General features: G+C 47.8%; 1 protein-coding gene across 1 annotated transcript in view; it reads right to left on the reverse strand.

Annotated features, from left to right (window-relative positions):
* Positions 1-21,223, reverse strand: part of LOC149340957 (uncharacterized) — a 69,614-nt gene extending 48,391 nt beyond the window's left edge. Inside the window, exons 1-3 of the mRNA XM_089549898.1 lie at positions 20,536-21,223; positions 7,395-7,503; positions 6,185-6,295 (exon numbers count right to left, since the gene is read on the reverse strand). Of these exons, the coding sequence (XP_089406024.1) occupies positions 6,185-6,295; positions 7,395-7,503; positions 20,536-20,617 (302 nt within the window). The 5' untranslated portion in view covers positions 20,618-21,223. The remainder of the gene's footprint in view (positions 1-6,184; positions 6,296-7,394; positions 7,504-20,535) is intronic.
* Positions 21,224-24,355: the final 3,132 nt, after the last annotated feature.

The raw sequence follows: 24,355 nt of genomic DNA on the forward strand, positions 1-24,355 counted from the left end.
AAATATTTTTTTATTAATCGTGTTCGATTCGAAATCCACATATTCGTGTTGTTTCGATTATTCGACACGACGCGAATATTCGTATCTAGCCGAATATTCTACTGCGAGCACCGGCGTTCATTTCGGTCCGCAAGTCCTATCGACAGACATGACAACATGGCGGCGCCTAGAGCAATGCGTAACGTTGGGTTCTAGGCACTACAGTTGGGCCATGCAGTAGCTGACTGCACTGGTGAACTTTTTTGTGCCTATACCTGCGAAGCTGGTATAGTCAGAGCAGTGCACGAAATACCTCTCAATACGAGCCAGTTCAGTGCCAATTGAGAGGGCATTTTCTGTAGCTGGAGAAGTTGTTTCAGCTAGAAGGGAACTACTTCTGCCTGACCAAGTAGAGCAGCCGACAACCTTTTATGTTCATCCCAGCAACGCGCTTTTGTGCTTATGGCAAGCTAGCCTTGATCAATGCTGTGTCCTAGCCACCTTCTCTGATATTTTCACTCTTCTAAGAACAGTGCTCGAGACTGATACTTTTTGTGCAGCCACACGCACCTTTCGTGCTCATTTCATCACTGATAGTTGAACTGTGATGTTCTTGGGTGCTCAAATAAATGTTTTGTAGTGGTTAAATGTGTCTGTCCTTGATTATTCGTATTCGATTCGTATTCGAAAAATTTGATATTCGCATACCCCTACTTCTGAGATTTGAAGCATCACGTCCTGCGTCGTGTACAGTTTGCTTCTAAATCCCAGCCTCGCATGGGGGAAGAGGCCGTGTTTTTGCATGTGGGTTTGGAAACGGCTGAGGATAGCGTGTTCGTACAGTTTTCCTAGGCACGAGGTGACCGACATGGAACGGAGACTTGCCAATTGAACTGGTTTACCTGGTTTTAGAATAAAGGTGACCTTAGCGTAGGTCCATTCCGGGAGGGGGTGCCCCTCTCCAGTGTTCATCGAAAAGCTTGGTTACGGCTTGAACCAAATTTTCGTCCAGGTTCAGTAATGTTTTGTTGGTGATTTTATCCGCGCCCGGCGCCGACATGGTGCGCAGCTTGTGCATACCTACTCTCACTTCCCTTGTCGATATGTCTTCGTCAAACACGGGGTTCAGAGGGCTTGAGTATTTGAGGGGTAGGCTTCTAGCTGTGGTTGTGAGATACCCGTCTTTTAAGTTTTGGATCAAAGCGCTGTCTTCCACATTTAATTTCTTGGCGCTGCGATTTACGTTACGTTGTTGGAAGTCTTTAGTGTTTTATGCTTCTAAGAGGCAACGTAGAAGCTTCCACGTGTTTTTCAGTCCCAGATTTGCAACCGCATGGAAGCAAATCCAGATTTGCTTCCATGCAGTTGCAAATCTGGTCCCACTGTTGACGGGTTAGATGTACTGCGTGTGCTTCAATCTTTTTCCTAAGGCTGCTATCCTTAGTTTAAGAGGCCGTGTTTGTTTTTCAGCCATCTTTTTTGCATACTGGAGTGTGTTTCCCACATGTGGACAAGTCTGCTGTCCACGATTTTCGTTTCCCGATTACTCGGGATGTGGCACTTCCGACGTCCTATGTGAGTGCATTCACCCAGTTTGCAAGGTTCTCTATCTCAGTAGTGGATTTCTTCCGGAGATTCCTGAATTTATCCCAGTCTGTGATTTTTAGTGTCCTTTTTACAGAGGGAGAGATTGACTTCAGTGCGGAAGTTGTTTCAATGTTGTAGTCGTCGCTGTCTAGGGAGCTCTGCGTGTTGGTTCACAAACACTGTGCGATGTTTTTGGTGATCGTGGGATTGGGTTGGTGTTTAGCTGCGCGCTGTTGTGTATCGTTAACGGGTTAGGGCCTCATTTTGCATTAATGTCCAGTGTTGCGATTCTTTTCTGCACTTTTGCTTGTAACCCCAGCTTACGTTTCTTGCGCTAAAATCTCCTCGGGTTCTTCGCGCAGTTGTTTAGCACTTTTGTAATAACCGCAAGCGGAGGGGGCGAAGGGGGGGGGGGGGGGGGGGCTCCGCTGCTTTTTGGCGCGCTGTACGTGTTGAGGATGAACAAGCTGGGGCTTCTGCTTTGGGACGGAGGGGGAGATGCAACGGTTTGTCTGATGTTGCCATCAGACCTCGGGATGCATCGGGCGGTTGGTGTGTGTGTAGTGTTTTATGGCGCACAGGCAACTAAGGCCATCATGCGCCAAGCATACGGTGTTACGAAAATTTTTCCGCTGAATTTTATAGAAAAGTGAAGAATCATCGGTGGTGTAGGGGGCCTAAAACGTTAGTGCGACCTAGTGATCACATAGGAAAGAATTTCTAGAAATGGCTAATATTAAAACCTTTAAAGGAGGTTGGACACCTCAGCAGCTATCCTTGTTGTCTTGTTTTGTTAGCAGGAATTGGTCCGTAAGGTGTGTGTGGCCTATTCGGAGATGACAGAGAACCACTTGCTTGAAACGTTCCTGCTGCACACATGACTTCCATTCACCCTAAAGCTATCTTTACCAAGCGCAGTTTGCTATTTACTTCATTTTTCCAAGGCGAATGCCCTTTTTTTTCTTAATTTACGTTGTACTAAATTCGTGCAATCCTTAAATGGTATACATTGTTTATTTTGTCTTCCCACAAGCTTCAGCAGCGCACAAATCTGCTCTGTCGTTGCCTTTCATTCTGACATGACTGGGGACCCAGCATAATTTTGTCTTTTGCTATGTTGTGAATGGTGTCACCCAGTGACGGAGTGATTGCACTTCTAGAGTGAAGAGATATCAGTACCATTAGGGGGCCTGTGTAAATAATACTGTTCGTGAGATTCTCGTTTACTATTTTTCCTGCAGCTGCACAAATGTAAGGACAGCGCCCGTCCTGTGTTTTTCGTGTTCCTTCTGTCCTCGTTCCGTAGCGCTGTTGTGAATCTATTTGTCAGGTAATGTGTCCTGTATATTGAGATTCTGGCATATCTCTTCGAATCGCAATACCAGTGGCCAGGTAGCTTGCGGTTTGTGGGTAAATAATATTCAACAACGACATTTCGCCACAACTGGATAGTATATATGTTTTGGTAGCGATTCTTCTATATTCAAGGGAAGTTTCATTTATTTCTGCACAGAGGTTGACTATGGGAGTTGTTCTGTATGCGCCACATGAGAGCGCTAGGCCTCAGTTTTGTACTCGATCCAATTTTTACGGCATGACAGACCTGCCCAACCGTACAGTGAACCCATAATCTAATAAGGAACGTACCAAACTGACAGTTGCAGACGGAGTGCTCAGGCGGTCGCATTTATGATAAGGACATCAGCTTTATCTTGTTGTGTTTTGATGAGAAAGTGGTAGGAAAGGTGATAACTCAATCGGCTGGTGATTCGGGCGTCTGTCATGTTAAGGGTTCCCCTCTTCGACAGGCCGTGATTGCATATAGCAAATCTGCGAATTAAGCCTGCCGTTAATTTCGGTTTCCTTGTCTAGGAGTTCTATATGAGGGTGGCACCCAAAGTGTCTTGTATATATAGAGGCCAAGGATTCCGAGTCTGTTGGCCAGGGGTGTGTCGCAGTGTATGCGTAGAACCCGAGGAAGTTGTCTGATCACGTGGAGTGATCATTTGAATGGAAAACACTTAAGGCCCATAAAGGTCAGTTTCGAAGTGATAATATCAACTGTATATTGTAAAGTATTTTATGCCTCTCCTATGGAACCTTTTGTCGTCCATGAAGTGGTGTCGTAGGTGTATAGTGCCGCGCGGAGGTCAGGTATGATAGTGGGCTAACGCTATTTTCAGTAGGAGGGAGCACAGAACTGCACCTTGTGGAGTGTCACCTTTATTAACCCTCCCAATCCAGAACACTCCACAAGGTGCAGTTCCTGGCTAAACAACTCACCAACATACCTGACCTGGATGGGGACGGATGGTATAGTGCTGGCTGGAAAACATGTTCAAACAGTTTTTTCAGGCAACTGATGAGGGAGACAGGGCAAAGGCTTCGGAGGATGACTGCCTTGCTGGGTTTGGGAATAAAAGTGATGTGTGCATGTTTCCAGGTGGAGGGCAGCGCTCCATCAGTTCCTAAAGTGAGGTGTCGTCAAGGTTGCGGAGGACCTTGTGTGTCATGTGGTCTGGTCCGGGGGCTGTTGGGCGGCGTATGGTAATCAGTGATCGTTCGACTTCATCAAGGGTGTTGTCCTTGTCGAGGTTCGGATTAGGCCGAGGGGGCCCAGGACAAGTGATTCCGTCCCAATCGATAGAATTGTTTTCGCAGTGCATATGTCTTGTAGAGTTCGGTTGATGTCAGTGCCCTTTTTGTAGATCAAGGTAGCGAGACGGTTCTCGCAATCACAAAGAGAACAAGGAAGAGGAAAGCCTCAGGGTGCTTGCCAGCGTTTCGGCAAGAAGACTTCGTATGGCCCAGGTGAACAGACGCCCCCTTCCCCTTCCTTGTTCACTTTGTGTCTTTTGTAGATCAAATTGAATAATCTTCTTGACTCGTTTGCTGGGGGTGTGTAAAGCTTGCTCAATCCTACTCGCCCAGGGAGCTGGTTCTGGCGCAAGATGAGAGCCAAGTTTGTCTCGCTCTCAGAGGAGTTGAGTGCTTTGGGTTATTGGAGTTTACAAAGCGACTCAGGCTATGAGGGACGCCGTAGTGAAGGGCTCCGGAAATTTCGACCACCTGGGGTTCTTTAATGTGCACTGACATATCACGGAAGAGAAGAGTGGGGAAGAAATATTTTGGTTTTGAATGTATGGGTAGTGAAAGATGGGGAGGTTGCTGCCGAGATAATCTGCTAAGACACCATGTGGCTTAACCAAGACGTGCGGGCTTGCATATGTAAGCAAGGTCACCGAGGGCCCGCATGTAACACGTGCCGATTCTTGCGGGTGTGTTTAGGTTTGTGTCGGTGTACGGTTTATAACTGGTAAGGTTTAAGGAGTGAGGATGGCTGTGTGATGTGTGGGTGCGGTCACCGAATAACATTTAAATGGGTTATGACTGCGTTTTTCAGACTCATTTTGTTCGCTATGACTCTCGGAACAACTGGGAATGAGGTCATTTGGTGCAACGAGTAATTTGTAATTGAATTTTTAAAACTTGTGCTGTACCGTGTGGTAGTCAGGTAAGACTAACGCGCTCGCGATTCATGACGCCGTGAACCAACGCTCACGTGCTTTCTCTCAACTGAACGAGTGAACTGCGCACTCCTCGTAACGAGCGTAGGGGAGTGGGTGGCTCGCTGTTCGGGATAGGAGTGCTGAGGGTAAAGGGGGGGGGGGGGGGGGAGTGACGGCAAGGGGACAAAGGCAACAGAGGTCCGTGTCCTTCCCTTTTCTGTCTACTGCCGATCTCGGCGGCTTAACTGTAATGTGTCAAGGTGATTTTGCATCGGTTTTCCACCAGACGGCGGCGCTGTCGGGGGAGGGGCTTAGAGTCAACTTCAAATTGCAATTTTTAGCTAAAATGCCCACGTAGAGCCCTGCTTCTTTTTTTAAGTATACATAACAACGGTCGTGGCTAGAACGCCACGATTTGTTGGGAGATCATAAATGACCCCTTTAATGTACAGGTTGCTTGTTCCTGCGTAACTGCGTTTGGTGTGGAATTCTTCTGTCTGAATGTATTGTTCGACTCCTTGGTGAGTGGTATATGGTGTACGTGACGGTGGAGATGAGCCTGTTGGTTGTGAATGGCCTCTTGGGGGGGGGGGGGGGGGGGGGGGGGGGGTTACGCTTTCTGGACGACGTATACCTTCGTGCGTGTCCTACTGACATGCACTGACGGATGACTATGTGAGCAGCCTATCCGTCAAGCTCACCAAGACAGCACAGGCATAACTGTGTGTGCCCACCCTCCGCCATTCCTAGAAAAGCTTTTCCCGCCAAAAAAATAAAACGGTTGAAAGTAATCGCTCGTTCTGTTTGTCGTCTCTCTGCTTCAGGCCTTCCTGTCAAGGTTATCGCTTCACTTCAAGAATCACACACAAGCATGATTGCTCTCTCAGTATACCAAAAACAGGTTTCCTTGTGATACTTCATAAATATCACGGCTGCAACACCGCTGTCGCTGTATGCATGAGGAGCACATACTATAGACATATAAAAAAACTGCGCTTTCCGCAGTCCTGTTGCTACTCGCCCCACTGTCAGAGTTTGTGCTTCGTCTACAGACCATTCAGTAAACTGTGCTGCATTCTTGCGCGGCCTGAAATGAATGATGTGCTCACCGTGTGCTTGTCTTCGGTGAGCTCTGCCATCCGAAGCTGCACTTGGAGCTACGTGGAGAACACGTCCAGCACCTCCAGGCATCCAACGCCGCGCTCGTAAACAGTCGTGTCCTGCGCAAATTCGTTACGGGGGCTTCAAACAGCAGCCCTGATGTCACACTTTTCCAGAGCACATGGTTAGCGCGGTGCGAGCAACGGCGAGCCCCTACTGCAGCTGCGTCGGCGCGTCTTTCCAGTAATGCAAGTTTGGATAGCTTCGTGGCTTGTATACTATAAGTAGCACTTGAGAGAAAACGCTCGTTCTGTCGTCGTCTCTCTGCCCCAGGTAGTTTTGTGAAAATTAGTCATTCCATTGCAAAAATCACACTGAAGAGCTTGATTGGTCCATCATTAATACACCAAAAATGGTTGCCTTGTGAAAGTTCATAAACATATGGTTACAACACAAGTGTGACAGTACGGGGAGCGCATACTAAACGCATCCAAGAAAAGATGTCAGGGTTTTAACTTGGTTAAACCTACTAGTGCGAAAGCTCTAGTTTTTGCCTATACCAAGTATTCTTTGGTCCCAATAGGCTAAGGTCAAATTTCGGGTGTGGCCCGGGTCATACTTTGGAAATGCCTCAATTCAAATTTGGAGGTCGCCATCGTGTTTGGCTTGGTCAATTATGGTTGGACATAGATTTTGGTACAAAGTTGAGTGAAACCGTGGGCAGGGTGTGTGCCTCATGTAGGGCATTTAAAGAGAAATACGCTCTGTTTAGCGTTTGACATTTCGCCACATCCGTGCGCAGTGCGCATTTGTAAGGAGGGGTACATAAGGCGCGCTTCCCCATAGAACAGGCGCAGACACTCGCCATAGCAGGAGAAGAAAAAGCAACAGTCGGACGGCGCAGAAACACCCTGGCCAATCCCCCGCCATGGGTATGTGCCATTAAGCCTGAGGACATCGTCATCATCATCAACACCGATCCAGAAGTGGTAGCTTGGGAGTTGGCTGAAAAGCAGCGAGAGCTTTTCGCTTTGAGATATCCAGGCTTAACCTTAGCTAAGCCACAGCCAAATTTTTTAGTCGGTGTTTCGCACTAAAATTTCACTCTACGCTGTCCTGCTTTTACTCGTCCGACTGTACGTGCTCGTGCTTCGTCTACAGACCGTATAGCTGTGGGTGCGGCATTCTCGCGCGGGCTGAAATGAGTGAGCTGCTCACCGTGTGCCTGTCCTCGGCGACGGTGAGCTCTGTGCCGTCCGAAGCCGCACTTGGAGAACGCGTCCAGCACCTTCAGTCATCCAACGCCGCTTTTGCGTACAGTCGTGACCTGCGCAAGTTCATTAGGGGGGCTTGACACAGCAGCCTCTTGGCAGCCATGACGTCACACTTTTTAACAGCACGCGGTTAGCCCGGTGTCACCTACGGCGCGCCCCTGCTGCAGCTGCATCGATGCGTCCTTCAAGTAGCGGAAGCACGGATAGCACAGTCACCTGGTGTACTATATGGTAGCTGGCCACTTCAATCTGCTGCATTGCAATATGTAGTTTTGTGACCGGCGAAACAGGACACAGGGGGTATTTGCTCGGATAAAAATTGTTGCAAAAGTTAATTAGAGTGTGCCTCCACCGTGTAACACATCGTGTGTGGCGCTGACGAGCTGTGATACCCTTTCGAAAGGATAGCAATCTCTAGAGGGCATGGGTCAGTGCGGCACAGCTATCTCGATCGACATAAGACACTTTCCGAAAACGACTTTCTTTGCTCGGACCATTTCGTCAACGTCGGCTGCAGGACAAGTCTCACACTGTTGAGGACCCTCGGAAAACATCATTGAAACGAGAGCACTTGAAACCTGATGCTGGGCCTTCCAATTTCTCAAGAATATTCGACTAGTTGTACGCTTCGGAAGAACAGATGGAAAGAAGTGCATGCTATTTCATCCATTAGTGGGGCACAAGCGAAAGCCCCGTGAACCAGCGTTGATTCCTCTCCCGCAGGGGACACTGCAGTGGCCGATCATTTATCATTGGACACGTCTCGGAATCCTCTCAATGTCCATCACATTTGCCTAGCAGCCTACTTCCTTGATAGGAAATGGTTTGCATACCATGCTAATGAAACTAAATAGGACGACCATTGTTCAGATGACTTCGCAACTCTTTGGCCACCGTGCACGATCACATATGTTCCATTCGCTAAATACGCAACATAGCCCGGCTAAATATACATGTATGCTGTGAGGGCCTACTTTTGCGACAGTTTTGCGTTGGATGCAGTGCTTTAAATGCCCACAACGTGCTTTCGACGATTGACGCCTCTCGCGGCGATTGTTTTTAGCAGGGTCACCACCTCGAAAAAGCGTTGGCGTATTCTGCTCGAGCTGAGAAAGGTAAATCCCAAATTTTTCTCCGTGTAAGCATGCCATGTGCAAATTCTATTTATTTTAAGCTGGAAGACAGGTTTGGAAGCGGCACCCGGCTTATTTCTCCTGGGCTGGCGGGGTTTGTAATCGCCTCTATGCAGGTGGCGGGAATGAATCGCCATTCGATATTGCAAGCGTTCTTGAAAGGAAAAAAAAATCACAAGTCACAAAATCACAAATCAATCTAGCGCTTGCGGGTCGATGGTCATGTCATTATGTATTGAAAAAAAAAAACAACAGATAGCCCTAGAAAAAATTACTGGCTGTGCTCCAGGAAGAAGGGTGGCAAAGCGCTGAGGGGAAGTCGTGTTAGGTAACTCCTGCGATGCTTGCTCAAAACGAGGCTCAACAAGCGTTGAAAATCAGTGACGGCGTCAAGGGTACGCGACGGGCAGCGGCAAAAACAGTCACGCAGGCACCATGCCTACGTAAAAATTAATTCTCCGCTCCTCCCCAGTAAAAAATTTTCTGCCCGCGTTCCCAGTTAAGTATTATTAAGGAGAATATTTTTTACCTATTTGAGGACTTAAAAGCGTCGCAGTCCTGCTATCACGGAAATAGTTAGATAACGTGATCACATCAACGGAGCAGGACGCTGCTGATTGGTTTATGATTTGGTTTTATGGGGTTCAACGTCCCAAAGCGACTCAGGCTATGGGGGATGCCGTAGTGAAGGGCTCCGGAAATTGCGACCACCTGGGGTTCTTTAGCGTGCACTGACATCGCACAGCACACAGGCCTCTAGAATTTCGCCTCCATCGAAATTCAGCCGCCGCGGCCGGGATCGAACCCGCGTCATTCGGGCCAGCAGCTGAGCGCCGTAACCACTGAGCCACCGCGGTGGGGCAGGACGCTGCTGAGTACGCTCAGCATTTTGTGTGCAGTAAAATTTGTTCAAAGTGCTTACATTATACTGGTACTATAATTTGGAGAACAGTACTGAGTACGCGCTGTATTTGGTCTGCATAGTAATATTTGTTCATTGTGTCTAGAATACATTGCCACTATAATTTGGCTAAGATGTGTTGCCATAAAGGCTGCGACAGCAGTTCCAAGAATGTGGAGCTCTCGATCTAGAGTCGGCATATTTACTCTACGCAGGAGTACACTGGCTTCAGGACGCCTACCCCGCCTGCTGCCTGGATCCCGGACAACACGACTGCTGACTATGATCCTCAGTGGTTGACGAAGAGAAAGTGGAAAACCTGCTGGAGCATCTGGTGTTGCTGGTCTGAAAGCCCTCGTGGCTGGACGGTTCCGGAGGCTATTCCCTACATCGCGGAAATTCCAAGCTGCACAGGATGCGTCGAAGAATTCACTGCACAGCTAACTGACAGGGAAGGTTTGTTTATGTTTACTGAGGACTACCTAACAATGTCATGGGCATGAGCTTAGGGATGGCTCTCAAGGTATGCAATGTGGTGATGTCACTGATAGAAAACCCGGCATAGGTTTCGCGACTAGTTTAACATCATCTGCATGAAGACATGACCACCGACCTTATGGAGCAGGACATCAGCAATACTTTATGTGTGACCCATGGAGACTGGGATGCAGCAGGACATCAGCATGCCTTCATGTCTAATCTCGGAGATTGGAGGGCTACAAAATTCTCACCATTTGCACTGTGTCAGCGTTGCGCCTTGAGTGAATATGTCTCGTGCAGCGTGTCAGCTCTCGCTCCACCATTTTCGCCAAAATGAACAGGTTTGTTTTGCATTTGTCTCCTTTCTGGCACTGCTCGTCGATATTGGCTAGAATACCCATTCCCAGAGGAACTGGAACTCAGTCACCAGCTGCCATATCTGATAACGAAGCAGTGTTGGGAATAACGCAGGATTACTGGCAATGGGTGCTTGGTACTAGGTCGCTGGATACTGGGAGGTAAGTGCAGCATTTATGAAACATCGAGGTCTGTGCTCATTAAAGAGACAGTATATTAATTACTGACTGAAACACGTGTCATGAGATTATATTCGAAAAAAAAGTACCATGATGTAAGAGTGGAGCAGTGTCATATCGGAGGAAACAAAAATATATAATTTTAATTTGGCATTGAAAAACGCCTAAGAGCGATGAAGCCTTTCCATTATTGGTGTACCCACAACGTGACCGTATCTCCGAGATGTGCACTGTTTGGAGCGGTAACCACGGTCTTCTAGAACGTCAGTGTCCACACGACGGACCGGAGCACGGGAGAAAAGGTCACGTGAGTGATGTGCGACAACACACCGAGGGAAGGAAAATTCTAGGAACTGCTGTCCTCTTCGCTCATCTCGCGCTGCCCTCTATTCGCGAGCAAACTCAGCGTAAGGGGGCACTGTGATGTCTGGCGGCTCACAACAACGTGACAGCCCGTTGAAAAGGGGTGTGAACGTGGACGTGATCATCGTCATCATAAATATATTGCTACACTGGGCAAGATGATGTATTTGCAAAGGTCCGTACGTGGTCTGTGGATATGTCCATGCATATAACTGGTCGCTTTGAAAATGTATTGCTGTTCCTGGCTTGCGATGAAATTCGCGCTGGTTTGTGGAAAGCGGTCACGTTTTTGACGGTGAGCGCTTAATTCTGACGTGCTCTAGAATCCCCATGGGCACTGAAGCCGAAGTTGTGACATTATTTGCGGGACAGATCCGCATATGAGATAGCGGTCTGACTGAGAGATGCATTTACGGAGTCAACAGTAGAGTAACCAAGGTGTTCCAGCTGTGTCCCCAAGAGATGGAAGTACGTCAGGACGGTGTTCATTCATTCCCACAGATAAGGACCTCGGTGATTTTGCCATCAATGAGCATGAAAGCCAAGGCGCCGCGCTCGCCAGATGTTCTTTCACTCTTCGCGCTCTCTTATGTGCCGCGTTGTTGCCGCTAAATTTTTCGTTGCAATTAGCAGTAGAAAAAATTCTTCGAGTCGAATGCTAATTATGCTCTCAGTAGCGAATATGAAGCTACCTTTGGCGAAAAGGACAGCAAATAATTCAGGGGCACTTTGACTGTCTAAAGCATAGTGTCGAACCGGAACCGAACCTGAACCCGAAACAGGAACAGAACCCGAATTTTCACCCGAAACCGTAGCTGAACCGAACCCAAAGCCTTGCCATTACTGGTGTACCCACCACGTGATCGTATCTCCATGAAGGTGGGTCCAGACGTGCGGACCGAATCGCGGATGGTACGCGCGCGTCAGCGCGGTTATCGTGACACGTGCATCCGGGAGTCGGTCTGAACGTCGGGCATTCACACGAACGCAGCGGACAATCCGCGCATACTCTCGCCCACAGCGGGCTTGCGCTGTTAGCGTGGCTTCGAAAACTCAGCTGCCGAGAGTTTAAACATGAACGCCGAACGAAAACGTCGTCTCGCCGCACTGGTTGTCGCCATTAAAGCGTCTGAGGGCGAGAAGGAAGCTTTCGCGTCTAAAACGGTTATGTTGGACAAAGTCAAGGTTGGAAAAACAGTGTTTGGCCATGCAGGACCTGCTGTACGAGGACCTACTTGAATGCGACCCGGAGAGTACAAACGCTTGCTGCGGCTTAGTCCAGAGCAGTTTTACCAGATACTGGCTCACAGAGCTCCTTCTCTCCATATTCACTCAAATAAGCAGAAACAACAAAGCTAAGCGGGTATTTACGCACACGTTCAAATACACAGTACGACGCAGCGAGAGAAATACGAAAAGGAGGACACACAATGGCCGCATTTGTTTTTCCAGTCCCGGACTACTTGCTGGCAGGTCTCGGCTTCCGCTCGGACAGGAAAAGCGTCATGGTCACATGACCTACTTGCCATAGGCATGCCATAGGCTGCTTTCGAACTCGCCGCCAGAGCCGGGCTCCCCCTCGGTTACCGTACAAGGACGCTGTCATCTGCTAGCAGACGATGCAAGCCACGGCCACCACGACGCCGAAGCAACGCCGTGCGCTCGATCATGATACTGAGTCGATTTAAAGACTGTACTGTCAGCTTAGCGTAGGTACATTACAGAACTCAGCTTCGGAGGTATGCTCGCCGCTACTGCTTGCGGCGAAGTTCGCACAAAGTAGCCCAACTCGTTGCGGATAGGCAGATAGACGAAAGCCTTCGCAAAAATGTTGACAACAAGCTCTATAGCTGCTCCAGTATACGAGTGGTTCACCTGCGATGCTTTCAGGTAAGCGTAAAGACAGCATGTCGCAAAACAAGCGAACGAGAACCTCTTGACGACACGAGCAAACAATACGCGCTCGAAGCTTCGAACGCGCGTCCGTGTGCGGTGGATTTCAAGAAAATAAACGAAGATGCAAGAACAAAAAGTCTTGCGATGGCTCAGAGAGCAGCTACGGAGCTCATTTGAAGGTTTAACGCATGATATCGACCTCCAGGAACACGAAAAGTACTCAAAATGCACACGGAGTCTAACTCAATATGGCTGCCAGCGCGGCGCGCAGCTGTCGTCTGCTGCCTTCTCAGCAGCCCGCGGACTGCCATAGGCTAAAAACGAACGCGTTGCTATGGCGATGCAGGCAGGTGGGCGGAGCTTTCGGGCTGCCCGAGAAAAACAAATACCGGACTCGAGTCCGCAAGTAGTCCCGGACAGTCCGGGACTGAAAAACAAATGCGCCCAATGCTGCACACGAGCTGCAAATGCGGCGAAAAGCGCGCCAAAACGAAAGGCGCCAGCACGGAGCAAAGCCGACTTCATTCAGGATAGCTAGCCAGACGAGCGCACCTAGAAGTAAAAACAATCCCGGTCCGCCGACAAGCCCTCGGACTGAAAAAGGCTCAAGGTCGCTCAGAGCAGGGACGTTCACGTTACGTGGCACGCGGACAGCGCTGACGCGCCCGGACCATCCGCGATCCGGTCCGCTCGTGTGCGGATGCTGCGGATGCAGAGGGAGTTGGAACTGGTCCAGAACGTCAGGGCGATGCAGGAGCAATACGGCTACGCCGATCCCGGAGCTTCGAATGCGGAGCGAGTGGAAAGGATTGTCCGACAGAGCCACCCCACGTTTGCTCTCTATTTGCGGAAGAAGTCACTGCGGCGACTTGAACGAGCTGGCTGTGGCAGCGCGTCGGGTAGAAGCCGAAATCTCGGCAGCCTGCGCCGCCGCTCTACGCGCTCTATCACACCAAAAGAGTCCTAGATTTTTCGTGCAGGACTAACGCATTTAAAAATTCCTTTCCTTGCGCACTATTTGCGATTGGAATTGTTATCCGCCGATACGGTCAACTGTACAACGGTTTCGTGATTCCTCTGCGCCCTTGTGCCTCCCCCCATCAAAATGCATTCATGTTGTAAACAGTATCTTGTGTCTTTGTTCTGATTTATCATTCAACGTCCTGTATCTAATTGTTTGCTGTTTCTGAATTTGTTGATTTGTATTGTCCACTCCTGCCTAAGTCCTGTATCTTAGGCCTGTAAAATAAGTAAAAAAAATTTTACCAGCACTTCTGACAGATACTCTCGGCTTGTATGCTGACACGCGAGTTTACGGCTACTTTTTCGGTTTGTCAAGCAAGAGAAGCGGTATTTTCCGTAAAATAATATTTATATTGCATTTGAACGACATTTCCGAGATAACTCATTAGCAGTGTTTATACTCGGGTAAGATTTTTGAATGCCTTGGTAGCGTTACCGTCATCGTGGCTTTTGTGAAATTAAGTGATTTAACTAAGTGATCTAACAGTCCTTGAATTTACGGTGCCTCACCATAATTGAAATGTGCTGTAAATGCGAAGCAAAAAAAAAAAAGACATGCGTGTAGCCTTTGGCAAATTTACAAATATGTGTAATTCTTTAGGTGCTTGGCTCAAATAGTACTTTGAACCTTTCTTTACAGAAGTCTTTTTGCAGCAATGCTGTCAGCTGCTTACTGCTGCATTTCACACCATCCGGTCATGTGGTGATATTGGTGTTTTTTGAGACTGAGATCTTCTAGAAGGGATTGTATATATTTGAGGTGTTTGGCAAGTGGTGGCCCCAAAATTAATGTGTACAGTTAATAAATCTCACAGAAGGGTCCAGGGATCTAGAAGCAGCTGCAGTTAGTGAAAAAAATGGTTCTAGGAAAAAGCTAAAATACTAATTGACCAAGATGATTGGCCTACAATCAAAGAAACTGCTTGGATTTAACGTGGTGTTAGAGTGAAGGCCTTATGATGGTCAAGGCATTTCCAATTGTTGCCCATGCTTGGCCTTCCTTAGAATGGCCAATGGTTGGCCTGTCACCACATCTAAACACAAACTTTGATTGGTGTCCAGCATTTCGCCAGTTATGGAAGCGTTGGCCACTGATGATTTGCCCTGCTGAAAAAAGTTGTACGATGCAATAAGCTCATAGAGTTCGTCACACAAATATCATAGAATTATCATACAAATCATAGAAAATTATCATACAAATGTCATACATTTCTGTAAAGTCGTGCAATCATCAAAAAGATGTCACAGAATATTATACGAATTGTGTAATATTTTATGAGGAAGCCTCTATGAGGTTATTGCATCATAGATTTTTTTCAGCAGGGTGAAACCGCAGTTTCCAGCGCGGTGCACACAGCTACCGTTGCAACATTCCGAGCTGCTTTTCTTCTCTTTTGTCGATTTTCTGACGGGGATCCTGTCTGAGGCAAAGTGTTCGAAGGACTGAAGGGGCAATAAATGAAACGTGCTTTGTCTTGCTGCAACCTATACTTTCATTTCAGTGTCAGAGTTAGGTTTGGGGTTTCGAATAACGGAATAAAGTTTTTTCTTTACAAATTAGGACTTTTTCAAATGTTTATAGTTTCCCTCTTTGCGCGCAATCTGGCGGTCCATTCTTTTTGGTATGCAAGCCCTCGAGCAGCTGCTGGAAGACCCTATGAACCCAGCAACGGAAGAAGCAACAGTGCCTGCATTCGTGTAATAGTGTTTCCCTCTTGGCATGTGCACAAATAAATAGAAGTATGCGCTGCATATTGTCGTTGTCTTGATTAGTATACCAAAGCATTTCCCGCTGCCCAAGGCTGCAGGGCAGTAATACGTCAACTGTAAGTATTCAAGTTCCACTATTTCCCGATTCAGACAGTACAGCTGTAACGGAGGGTGCTTTGTTAAGCACGCATAGCTCGTAGTGACGGTTTCTACTTTCAGTTACTCTTTGTAGCAGGCAACGTCTTTTTCTGCGAGAATGTCTCCGAACCTAGCACCACACTGACACTTGATGATGAAATAAAACTCATTGGTTAATAGACTGCAAACAACAGAAATTGAAAAATGAGAAAAGAACTTCCTACTGCTGGCTGGAGACTGAGAAAGAAACTTCAGTAGCGTTTGTAATTTACTAAGACGACCATGTTCAGGAAATTAATAGAAGATGCCATTCATAGAATTCCTCATCAACTCATGTTGCGCTTACCAATAACAGAGCTCCTGTTGCGCATAAAACGTAGCATATTTTGCATTACGTCCGTGGACATCAGCTGGCTAGTTTCTGACTCCGTGCACTAGTATACGTTGTTTGTGCTTTCTACGTGACGTAGGGTGCCTATTTATATTCCTTTTCGTCGCGATTTAAACATCCACGGTTGTTCTCTGTGCGAACGGAGCGACCAACGAATGCCACGACGCCAATGCCGGAACTTGCTTTCAATTTCCCAATACAAGTTTTAGCGCTCGGTAAGTCCTTTTAATGCGTTATGCTCGCTTCAGCAGTTTTGGTCCAGCACGTCTACATTGACGCACCTGTAGGGCATCTAGGGTTTTTTTTTTTTCCAGAAACCCATAGCGCCAAAGGCATTATAGTGGGGCTACAGGAAACAAAAAAAAAAGAGTGCAGCTTCACAAGAGTGACAAGAAAGCATTATTTCATGTAACCCACAACACATCTTGAACGCACCTCTGCCATACAAGTTTCTATGCTTTCTGTAACATTGAAAGCGATCTGACTATACTTAATCAGCAACTTCACTACCTAACCATTATCCCGTGACCAGATTAACGGACGGCCTAACCATATCAACGAATACACCAATTTCATAAACCTTTTTTTTTAATGCATCGGAAATTAATTTTGAGAAAAGAAATCACCGCTTCATTATGCTGACTTTCACATGACCAGTGCGACCTGGCTTTTATTACCGTGGTACACGTATTTCTTGCCGTTTATGAAGCATCGTGCGTGAGATTGACTTCTTCGACACTGATTTTCGCGAAACTCCCTACACTTTATTTTTCCTTGCGTACCCCTTCCCAAAAATCCTCTTAAATGCTAACTTTGCTTTTTTTTTGTTTAGAAAAAATTTTATTTACATATGTACACATGCCAAGGTTACTAGATACATTCACATTTACAAGAACACATGACACATGTAAGGCGAGCCAACTAAAGAGGTACCATAAACATTTCTAAGTTACTAACAGGAATGGGCGATGTAAAATAGGAATGCATATATACCGATTGTCAGAAGAGCGAAAAGGCAATAACTGGACATTGAAACATTGAAAAGGATACTTTCGCGCCAGTTTGGCCTAAAAACCAAGACAATACGACCGTTATTTACAGAAATAAATGGGCATGACCACTGTCGGAGAAACTCTTCCTCACCCAAGAAAAAGAGTTCCTCGGACAAAAAACTGATCAGCTCCCGTCGGAGACGGCCGGGAATTGGCCACACAGCGCGGCGTCGAAAGCCACTAGCGACCGCGGCGCATCGACTGCGCCATAAACTAAAAAGACCTGCAACTATTAACAGGCGAGCAAAACGGCCGCTGGGGAAGCGGCCGCGGGAGACGAAGCACGAAATGCCCTGCCCACGAAATCCCGCATGAACCGCGCGCCAAAAGACACGCGCTACAACACAGGTGACTGTAGCGTGGCGATTAGATTCCGGGAGCGGGCAATTCGGACAGGTACTGGAGCGTAACACACCCCACCGTTCTAACCGATCACAAGTAGGGAGCACTGCCCAGCCAAGTTTCCAGACAAAGTCACGTAGATGATCTGGGAGAGGTGTCGACGCTAAACGCGCCCACTGAACCCGGCGCATAGGTGAGCGGCGAGACGCCGGCAAAACAGGTAACAATAGCGTGCCCATAATGTCCACCACACGGTCTGCAACGATGTTGACAGCAGGTGCTACTGCTCTAACATGCCTGTAAAAGGCCACTGATGAAGCGTAGAAAGCTGTAGGTTGCTCTGACTGGGGTCCATGATTAACAGGGGCCGCCGGATCCAAAAAGCGTAAAGAAGGGCCCAAAAAGTACCGAGCCAGGATTCGCGCCGGAGACGCGTTTCCTAGCAGGATACGCAAAATACTCTTCAACGCTAACAGCGAGGACGTGACGGACAAATTTGGAAAGGCAAACCCTCCTCTCTCCCGTGGTTGTCCAAGAACAGCACGGGCCACAAGCTCGGTTCCGCCTGACCAAAAGAACGAAAAAACTGTAGTCTGCACTCGCCTTATGACACGGAGGGGTGGTTTAACAGTGCAGCAGAGGTACCAGAAGGCACCGAGCATGACGGACTGAACCAGGTAGCGCCTCTCAAGCAGAGGCAAATCGAATGTCTGCGCCCTTCGCACACGAGCTGTAATGTCTTCGACGACTGAAGACCACACACCATTCCATATTCCAGCACAGCCGTAGGTCACACCTAAAATGCGCATCTGCGCGCACCACTGCAAAGGTATTGAAGATGTAATACGAGTTTGGGTAGACCCCACAAAAAAGTAACAACACTTCGAGTAATTAAGAGCAGCCCCAGACAAGGAGGCGTACTCACGGAAAACATTTAAAGTTTCAAGCAGGCTGCGTTCATCAGCTAAGTACAGAGTGATGTCGTCTGCATAAGCAGTGACGCGTACCGCTTCGCTGCCTGGCAAAGCCAGACCTCTAATAAAGGAGTGGCGATTGACTGCCAAGAGGAAAGGCTCTAATGCTAAGACAAACAAAAGGGGGGAGAGCGGACAACCTTGACGGACGCCGCGGCGAACATCAAATGTGGTACTTTCCCGGCCATCGAGGAACAGAGTGCTTGAAATATCTCTGTACATCTCTTTAATGAGAAGCACGAAAGAAGGTGGGAAGCCGAAAGCATCCAGCATCCCGTAAATGTACTCGTGCTCTAAGAAGTCGAACGCCTTTTCCTGATCAAGGGAAACAAGAAGACCCTGTGCGCGCCGTCGTAAAGTATACGCTAGGATGTCTCGCGTTACAGAAGATAAACTGTGTATTTCACGGCCTGGGATGGAGCAAACCTGGTGGCAGGAAATAAGTGACGGGAGGAGAGCTCGTAGACGACGAACGAGTAATTTTGCTAATACTTTGTAATCTGAATTTAGCAGGGTGATAGGGCGCCAATCTGCCGGACATGTCGACATAGGAGACTTTTTAGGAATAAGGACAATGCGGCCTCTTTTGAATGATTCAGGAAATACGTGCTCAGTAAAGCATATTTTTAATACTTCCGAGAAAATAGGGCCCACACTATCCCAAAATTCTAAATAGAACTCCACAGGAAGGCCGTCTGGACCAGGCGCTGAGCCTCGTTTCATGGAGTCCAACGCCTCCTTGATTTCATCTGTTGTTGGCACAGCCATAAGGCCGTCATGGAGTTCAGTTGAAACCTGCGGCAAGCCTGCTAAAAATGGGGCTGCGGAAACGACATTGCGATCAACTAGAATGACCGACTGAGCAATACCCCTGAAATGGCTAAAAAACGCACTGAAATTCCTGCCACCTGGTTGGGACGTAGCCCCGGCGGAAGATGCAAACGCAGGGGCACCTTGAGTGTACAACAGCTCTTGGCGGGCCAACCGAAGCACCTCAGGATGAGCAGTTGGACTGCGTCGACAACGCCATGCAGCCGCTGTCAAAGAGGAGGCACGTAAAAGACGCTGTAGGCGCTCCGAAAGCTCCTCTTTCCATGCGCACATAAGCGACGAAGGCGACGGGGTGCGTTGAGCAATACGTAGCTTCACCGTCACCACACGCACCTCATCTGACACGCGAGCCCTAAGGGCTCGACCAGATGCGGCGCAATGGTGACGCCACTGCTCCTTCAGACGGTCCCAGTCACCAGGCACCGCCCCAACAACCGAAAAACGCAAGACCCGTGTGAGCCCCTGGTCCAACCGCCATGGTCTATGGGGTGATACTGCAGGCGCCGGAACCGTGAGTAATAGAAGAAAAGGGCGGTGGTCTGATATGTGCACCGGCGAGGATGGCAGCGTCAGTACATTAGCTACACACACTGACCGCGAAAGGCTCGCCGGAACGTACGCCCTGTCTAGCCTACTCGACGATAACCCGCGACGCCAAGTCCACACAAAGACGTTGCCATAGAGGAGCTCATACGCGTCCGTGAGCATGAAATGGTTCACTAAGCGGCGCAACTCGCGCGCATTCCAGCCTGGCCTACCCCTACCAGGGCCTTGCACATCGGCGACCGTATCGAGCACGCAGTTGAAATCGCCCAACATCACAACATTACGCCCTCCAAGAAAATACACATCTAAATCTTTAAAGAATGCGTTTACCAAATTGGAATGCGCAGGCGCATAAATACAAAGAATTCTCAGGTGAAGTGCGTTAAACGTGCAGTCGAACGCCAACACGCGTCCAAGCGCATCGTAGGTAACATGATGATCGCGCAACAGTGAGCGGTTCAAAACAAGAACGCCAACGCCGCTAGAACGCGTGCTGGCGTTCGAAAAGAAGGCATCGACGACAAACCTACGCTTGAATTTCAACACGTCACTGAGACGAAAAAAATTGGTTTCTTGCAGGCAGACGATATCGCAACCCGAGGAACGAGCGAATGCGACCACCGTTGCCTGCTTCAAAACACTGCGGAACCTTGCACGTTTAGAGTAATAATTTGAAGGTTAGTCATTTTGGAAATGAAAAATGAAACCTGAACAGTCGTGATGCTTAGGCAATACAAAGCGCGCCACGAACGGCGCTAAACCACCTCACTTTTTGCGGAGGGTCGGACCAGAGGAGGCACGAGGCCTCCTTGGCCGACCGGCAGAATTGTCCGAGTCCGTAGTCGACGCATGTGGACGCTTTAAGCTCGAACTTAAAGCGACCATCTCAATATCCGACGACTCTTCGCTAGAAGTGCTAGCGCTGATCCTCGATGTTGAAGAGGACGGCGACTGCACAGGGTCAGCGTCTGGAGATGATCTTGGCTCTCGTACAAGCGATGACGAAGACGACGATGGCGGCGTCGGGTCCTCCTCAGGCGTGATGACAGTCTCGTCAATGACGAGGTTGACTGAAGAGGCCGAGGACGTCAAGCTGCTGTCGTCACCGTCGACCTCAGCTATGTCGGCGTCCCTGCTCAAAACCGCAACGCTGGCCGCGGGCTTTAGCGCGGGCTCCGAGGGTGGCACGTTCTCAGGCTCAGATTTTTCCAGGGACACAGTAGGCTCGGCCCCTGTCTCATCAGGGACGCTCGGAGAGACTTTGTTAATTAGCAATCCTTAAAATCTGCTTTTCAGCGTAGGAAGCGAAAATATTAATCGAAGGACGATCTCTGCAAGATCTGGACTTGTCCAACCTACGAGCACTTTCATTTTTACCGATTCAACACACGTTTGATTTACACGTATAACTGCGACAGATATAACGAACGCTCGGCTATTAAGGCGAAAGCCTTTAATGCCCCGTACTGTTGTTAGCAGACGCGTCGGCAGCCGTGTCGACAGACGCGTCGGCACGAATGTCGACAGACGCGTCGGCAGATTCGTCCGCCTTTCGGCATCACTGCTTAATAGGCTCAAGGTTCCAGCATTAATAAAGGCGCATCTAGTGAATGCATGGGCTTTATAAATAAAATAAAAGGAGTAAAGTCAAGGAAAGGAAAATAAAAACTAAAAATAAGATGTGAAAATAAAAATAAAAAACAATAAAATTAAGAATAGGAGCAAAAAATAAATAAAAAACAAGATATGAAAAATAAAAAAGTAAATAAAAACAAACAGTGGCCAGGAAACGCTTTCGCCTTGCAGCACTTTAGTGAGCCAAAGTGCCCCCTGATTTTTTCTGCATAATGCACTGAGCTAGAAGTGTTTGCCTAGTGCATCTGCTTGGTGCCGAAATGTACCGCCAGCAGTGATAACAAGAGGTAATGTACTACGTGCACCATGCCCTCGAAGTGATTTTAGTGTACAGTACACTTTATGCGTATCTGCGTAAGAATTTACACAGGAGAGAAACGACTGCTAACTTTCCCGCTTGGATACATCGAGTACGCTTGCATTTGCTTTAGCTCGCTTAAAGTTCAAGTTGCCAACCGTAGAATTATAGCGAAACTTTTACAACGAATTATTTTCGTTCTCACGAGCTCTTCTGCAGTGTGCATCCTGCCCTGCTCTACGTTTGCTTTGTATTTCAACTGGTGTCTTTGAGATGGATTTCTGTGCAGCGCCTATAATACGCAGTGCGACCAAGAATTGAAATTCATCTATACCTAGTTATGAAATTGATGAAGATGACAATGGAGCATCTTTCGATCAGCAATCCGTTCTTTAAACTTACTAGGATTATTTACCTTCGGGTTTATATTTTATGTGCATTTTAGAGATATGGGAAAGAAGTCACTTCTATAGAGATTATCTACAACAGCCCTCACAGTAGCTGCCAATAGCAAGGTCTATCGCAGCGCGTTAGCTGTGTGCTGCATTAAAGCATGTTGGTTCTCTTCTATAGAATATGCATGACCCAGATAACAATATGAATTTTTCGACTAGCGCAACTCGAGAATCGGTTCTAATACCTCCCCACAATGGGTGGTGTGCGTGAATATCGCCGACCAACAGGAACGGCTCCGGAAGCTGGTAAATGAGTTTTTCAAGTTAGTCAATGGAAAGTTGATGAAGTGGTGGTATGTATAGGCAACATACGGTTATTACTCTACTACATGTTAGTGCTGGTATTGCCACTGCCTCTAAATCTGAGAGGCAATTGAATTCTGAAAAGCAACAGCAACGACACCTGATGAGGAGGTACTTCCTTGCCAGCCCTTCCGGTACACTACATATTTCTCCAGAAAGTTTCGTTGAGTTTACCGTAGGCAAACTATGTTTGGTTGATACTGCGCGAGTATTTCGATGCCAACCAGCTTCTTTGTAGCCCTCGGCAGTTCCAGTGCATAATGCTTTCGACAGCCATAGTTGTAAGCGAGGACGCGAAAACTAGCCGGAGTTATTCACATATAGCCGCATTTATTATCCTGCTAAATTGACAGATGTCTTCGGTTTGAGACGGTCTTGGAAAATCCGCCTCTATTTGGGGGACTCCTTCAGCGTCTCCGACGCTGAGAAGCCTGGTATTACCTCCACTGGAGACGCGGAAGCAGATGTGGATTCGTCAAGAGGGAGAGACTCTCTCTCGCGTGCCTGTATTTTCTCAGAGCTCTGTGAAAAGTTGACCTCTGGGACAGGGAATGTTGGCGATGGTGTATTGCGTGCCCAGACGGCGCCCGCCTCTGCACGCTGCGTCAGCGTAGGATCTTCCGGAGAGAAGCTAGAGCTTCGTCCGGGCTTCAGAAAACGTTCTTTTCTGTAACCTTTATCTGGATTACTTTTTTTCTCTCTTTCTGGAACGCCTGACGTGTTCGTGAATGCGCAGCGTGTGTCCTGTGACAGTTGGGACATTCTGCTTGACCGGCACTGCAGTTATCAGTCAGGCGCTCATGGGCACCGCTCTTCGCATTGATGAGATTTCCACGGCATGTTTTGGATCCGTGTCCGTACTCTTCGTAGTTGAAAAATCTTCTCGGGTTTGGGATATAGGGACAGATTTTACAGTGGATGATTCCGATTTCACAGTATCTGGTAGACGGCACCGTTCAAATGTTAAGGCGATATCGGATGCCAACGCCTCTTCCTCGTTTCGCCTCATAGTGATGCGGCGAAGGGCAATCGCACCTTGATCTCAGACCCTGTTTCGCGGGTCAGATGACATTCTGATATACCACCTTGTACAGTGTTTAGATTCCGTTTGAGGGGTGACTGTCACCAGATGGTGAGCAAACTGCTTTTGCTAGAGAGGATGTCAGAGTGATCTTCATGCGAAACTTCAACCAGAAGGTCATCGGATGAAAGTGTTTTTGCTTTGTAATTTTTTCCTATCATTTTCTCAAGGGTTCTAGCAATAACAAAAACAGACACTGCAGGAACTTTGTCGTTATCTACTAGGGAGTGAGAATAACTGCATTTACAATGATTGCACCGGTATTGATAAAAACACTTATCTAAAGCAGCCGTATTACATTTCAGAGAGACTAGACAACACGAAAAAGATGAAGAGTTATCAATGCCGCATTAATGTATTTAAGTATTCGTTTTTCCTACCCCAATTCTGGACTTCGTTTTTCCTACCCCAATTCTGGACTGGAATAAGCTTCCGATTGATGTGGTTTGCTCACCTGGTTTCCAAAGTGCTGTTGAAATGATAACCTGATGTATTTCTTCCAGGTCTCATGCGTTTACCAGCGCTTTGCCGATGTGTTACCATTCATACTACTTGTGAACTCCTTTAGTCTTCTCTTAGTATGCTGTGTTATCCTTGCTGACATGTTTCCCAATATCTTCTGTGCATGTGTTATTGTATGTAGTAATATCCCCCCATAATGCCTCATGGGCGCTGTAGGTACTTGCAATAAATAATTAAAAAATATCAGGAAACGAGGAAAGTAGTCACAGTGCGGTCGATTTCTAGTGGAGCCTTCTACGGTGCAGTTGCTTTTCAGGAATTCATCAGGCTTTTTGGAGGAAGAGGAACTCATGCG

This window comes from Amblyomma mixtum, chromosome 6, assembly GCF_055824585.1.
Source record: "Amblyomma mixtum isolate Tamu chromosome 6, ASM5582458v1, whole genome shotgun sequence".
Lineage (NCBI taxonomy): Eukaryota > Metazoa > Arthropoda > Arachnida > Ixodida > Ixodidae > Amblyomma > Amblyomma mixtum.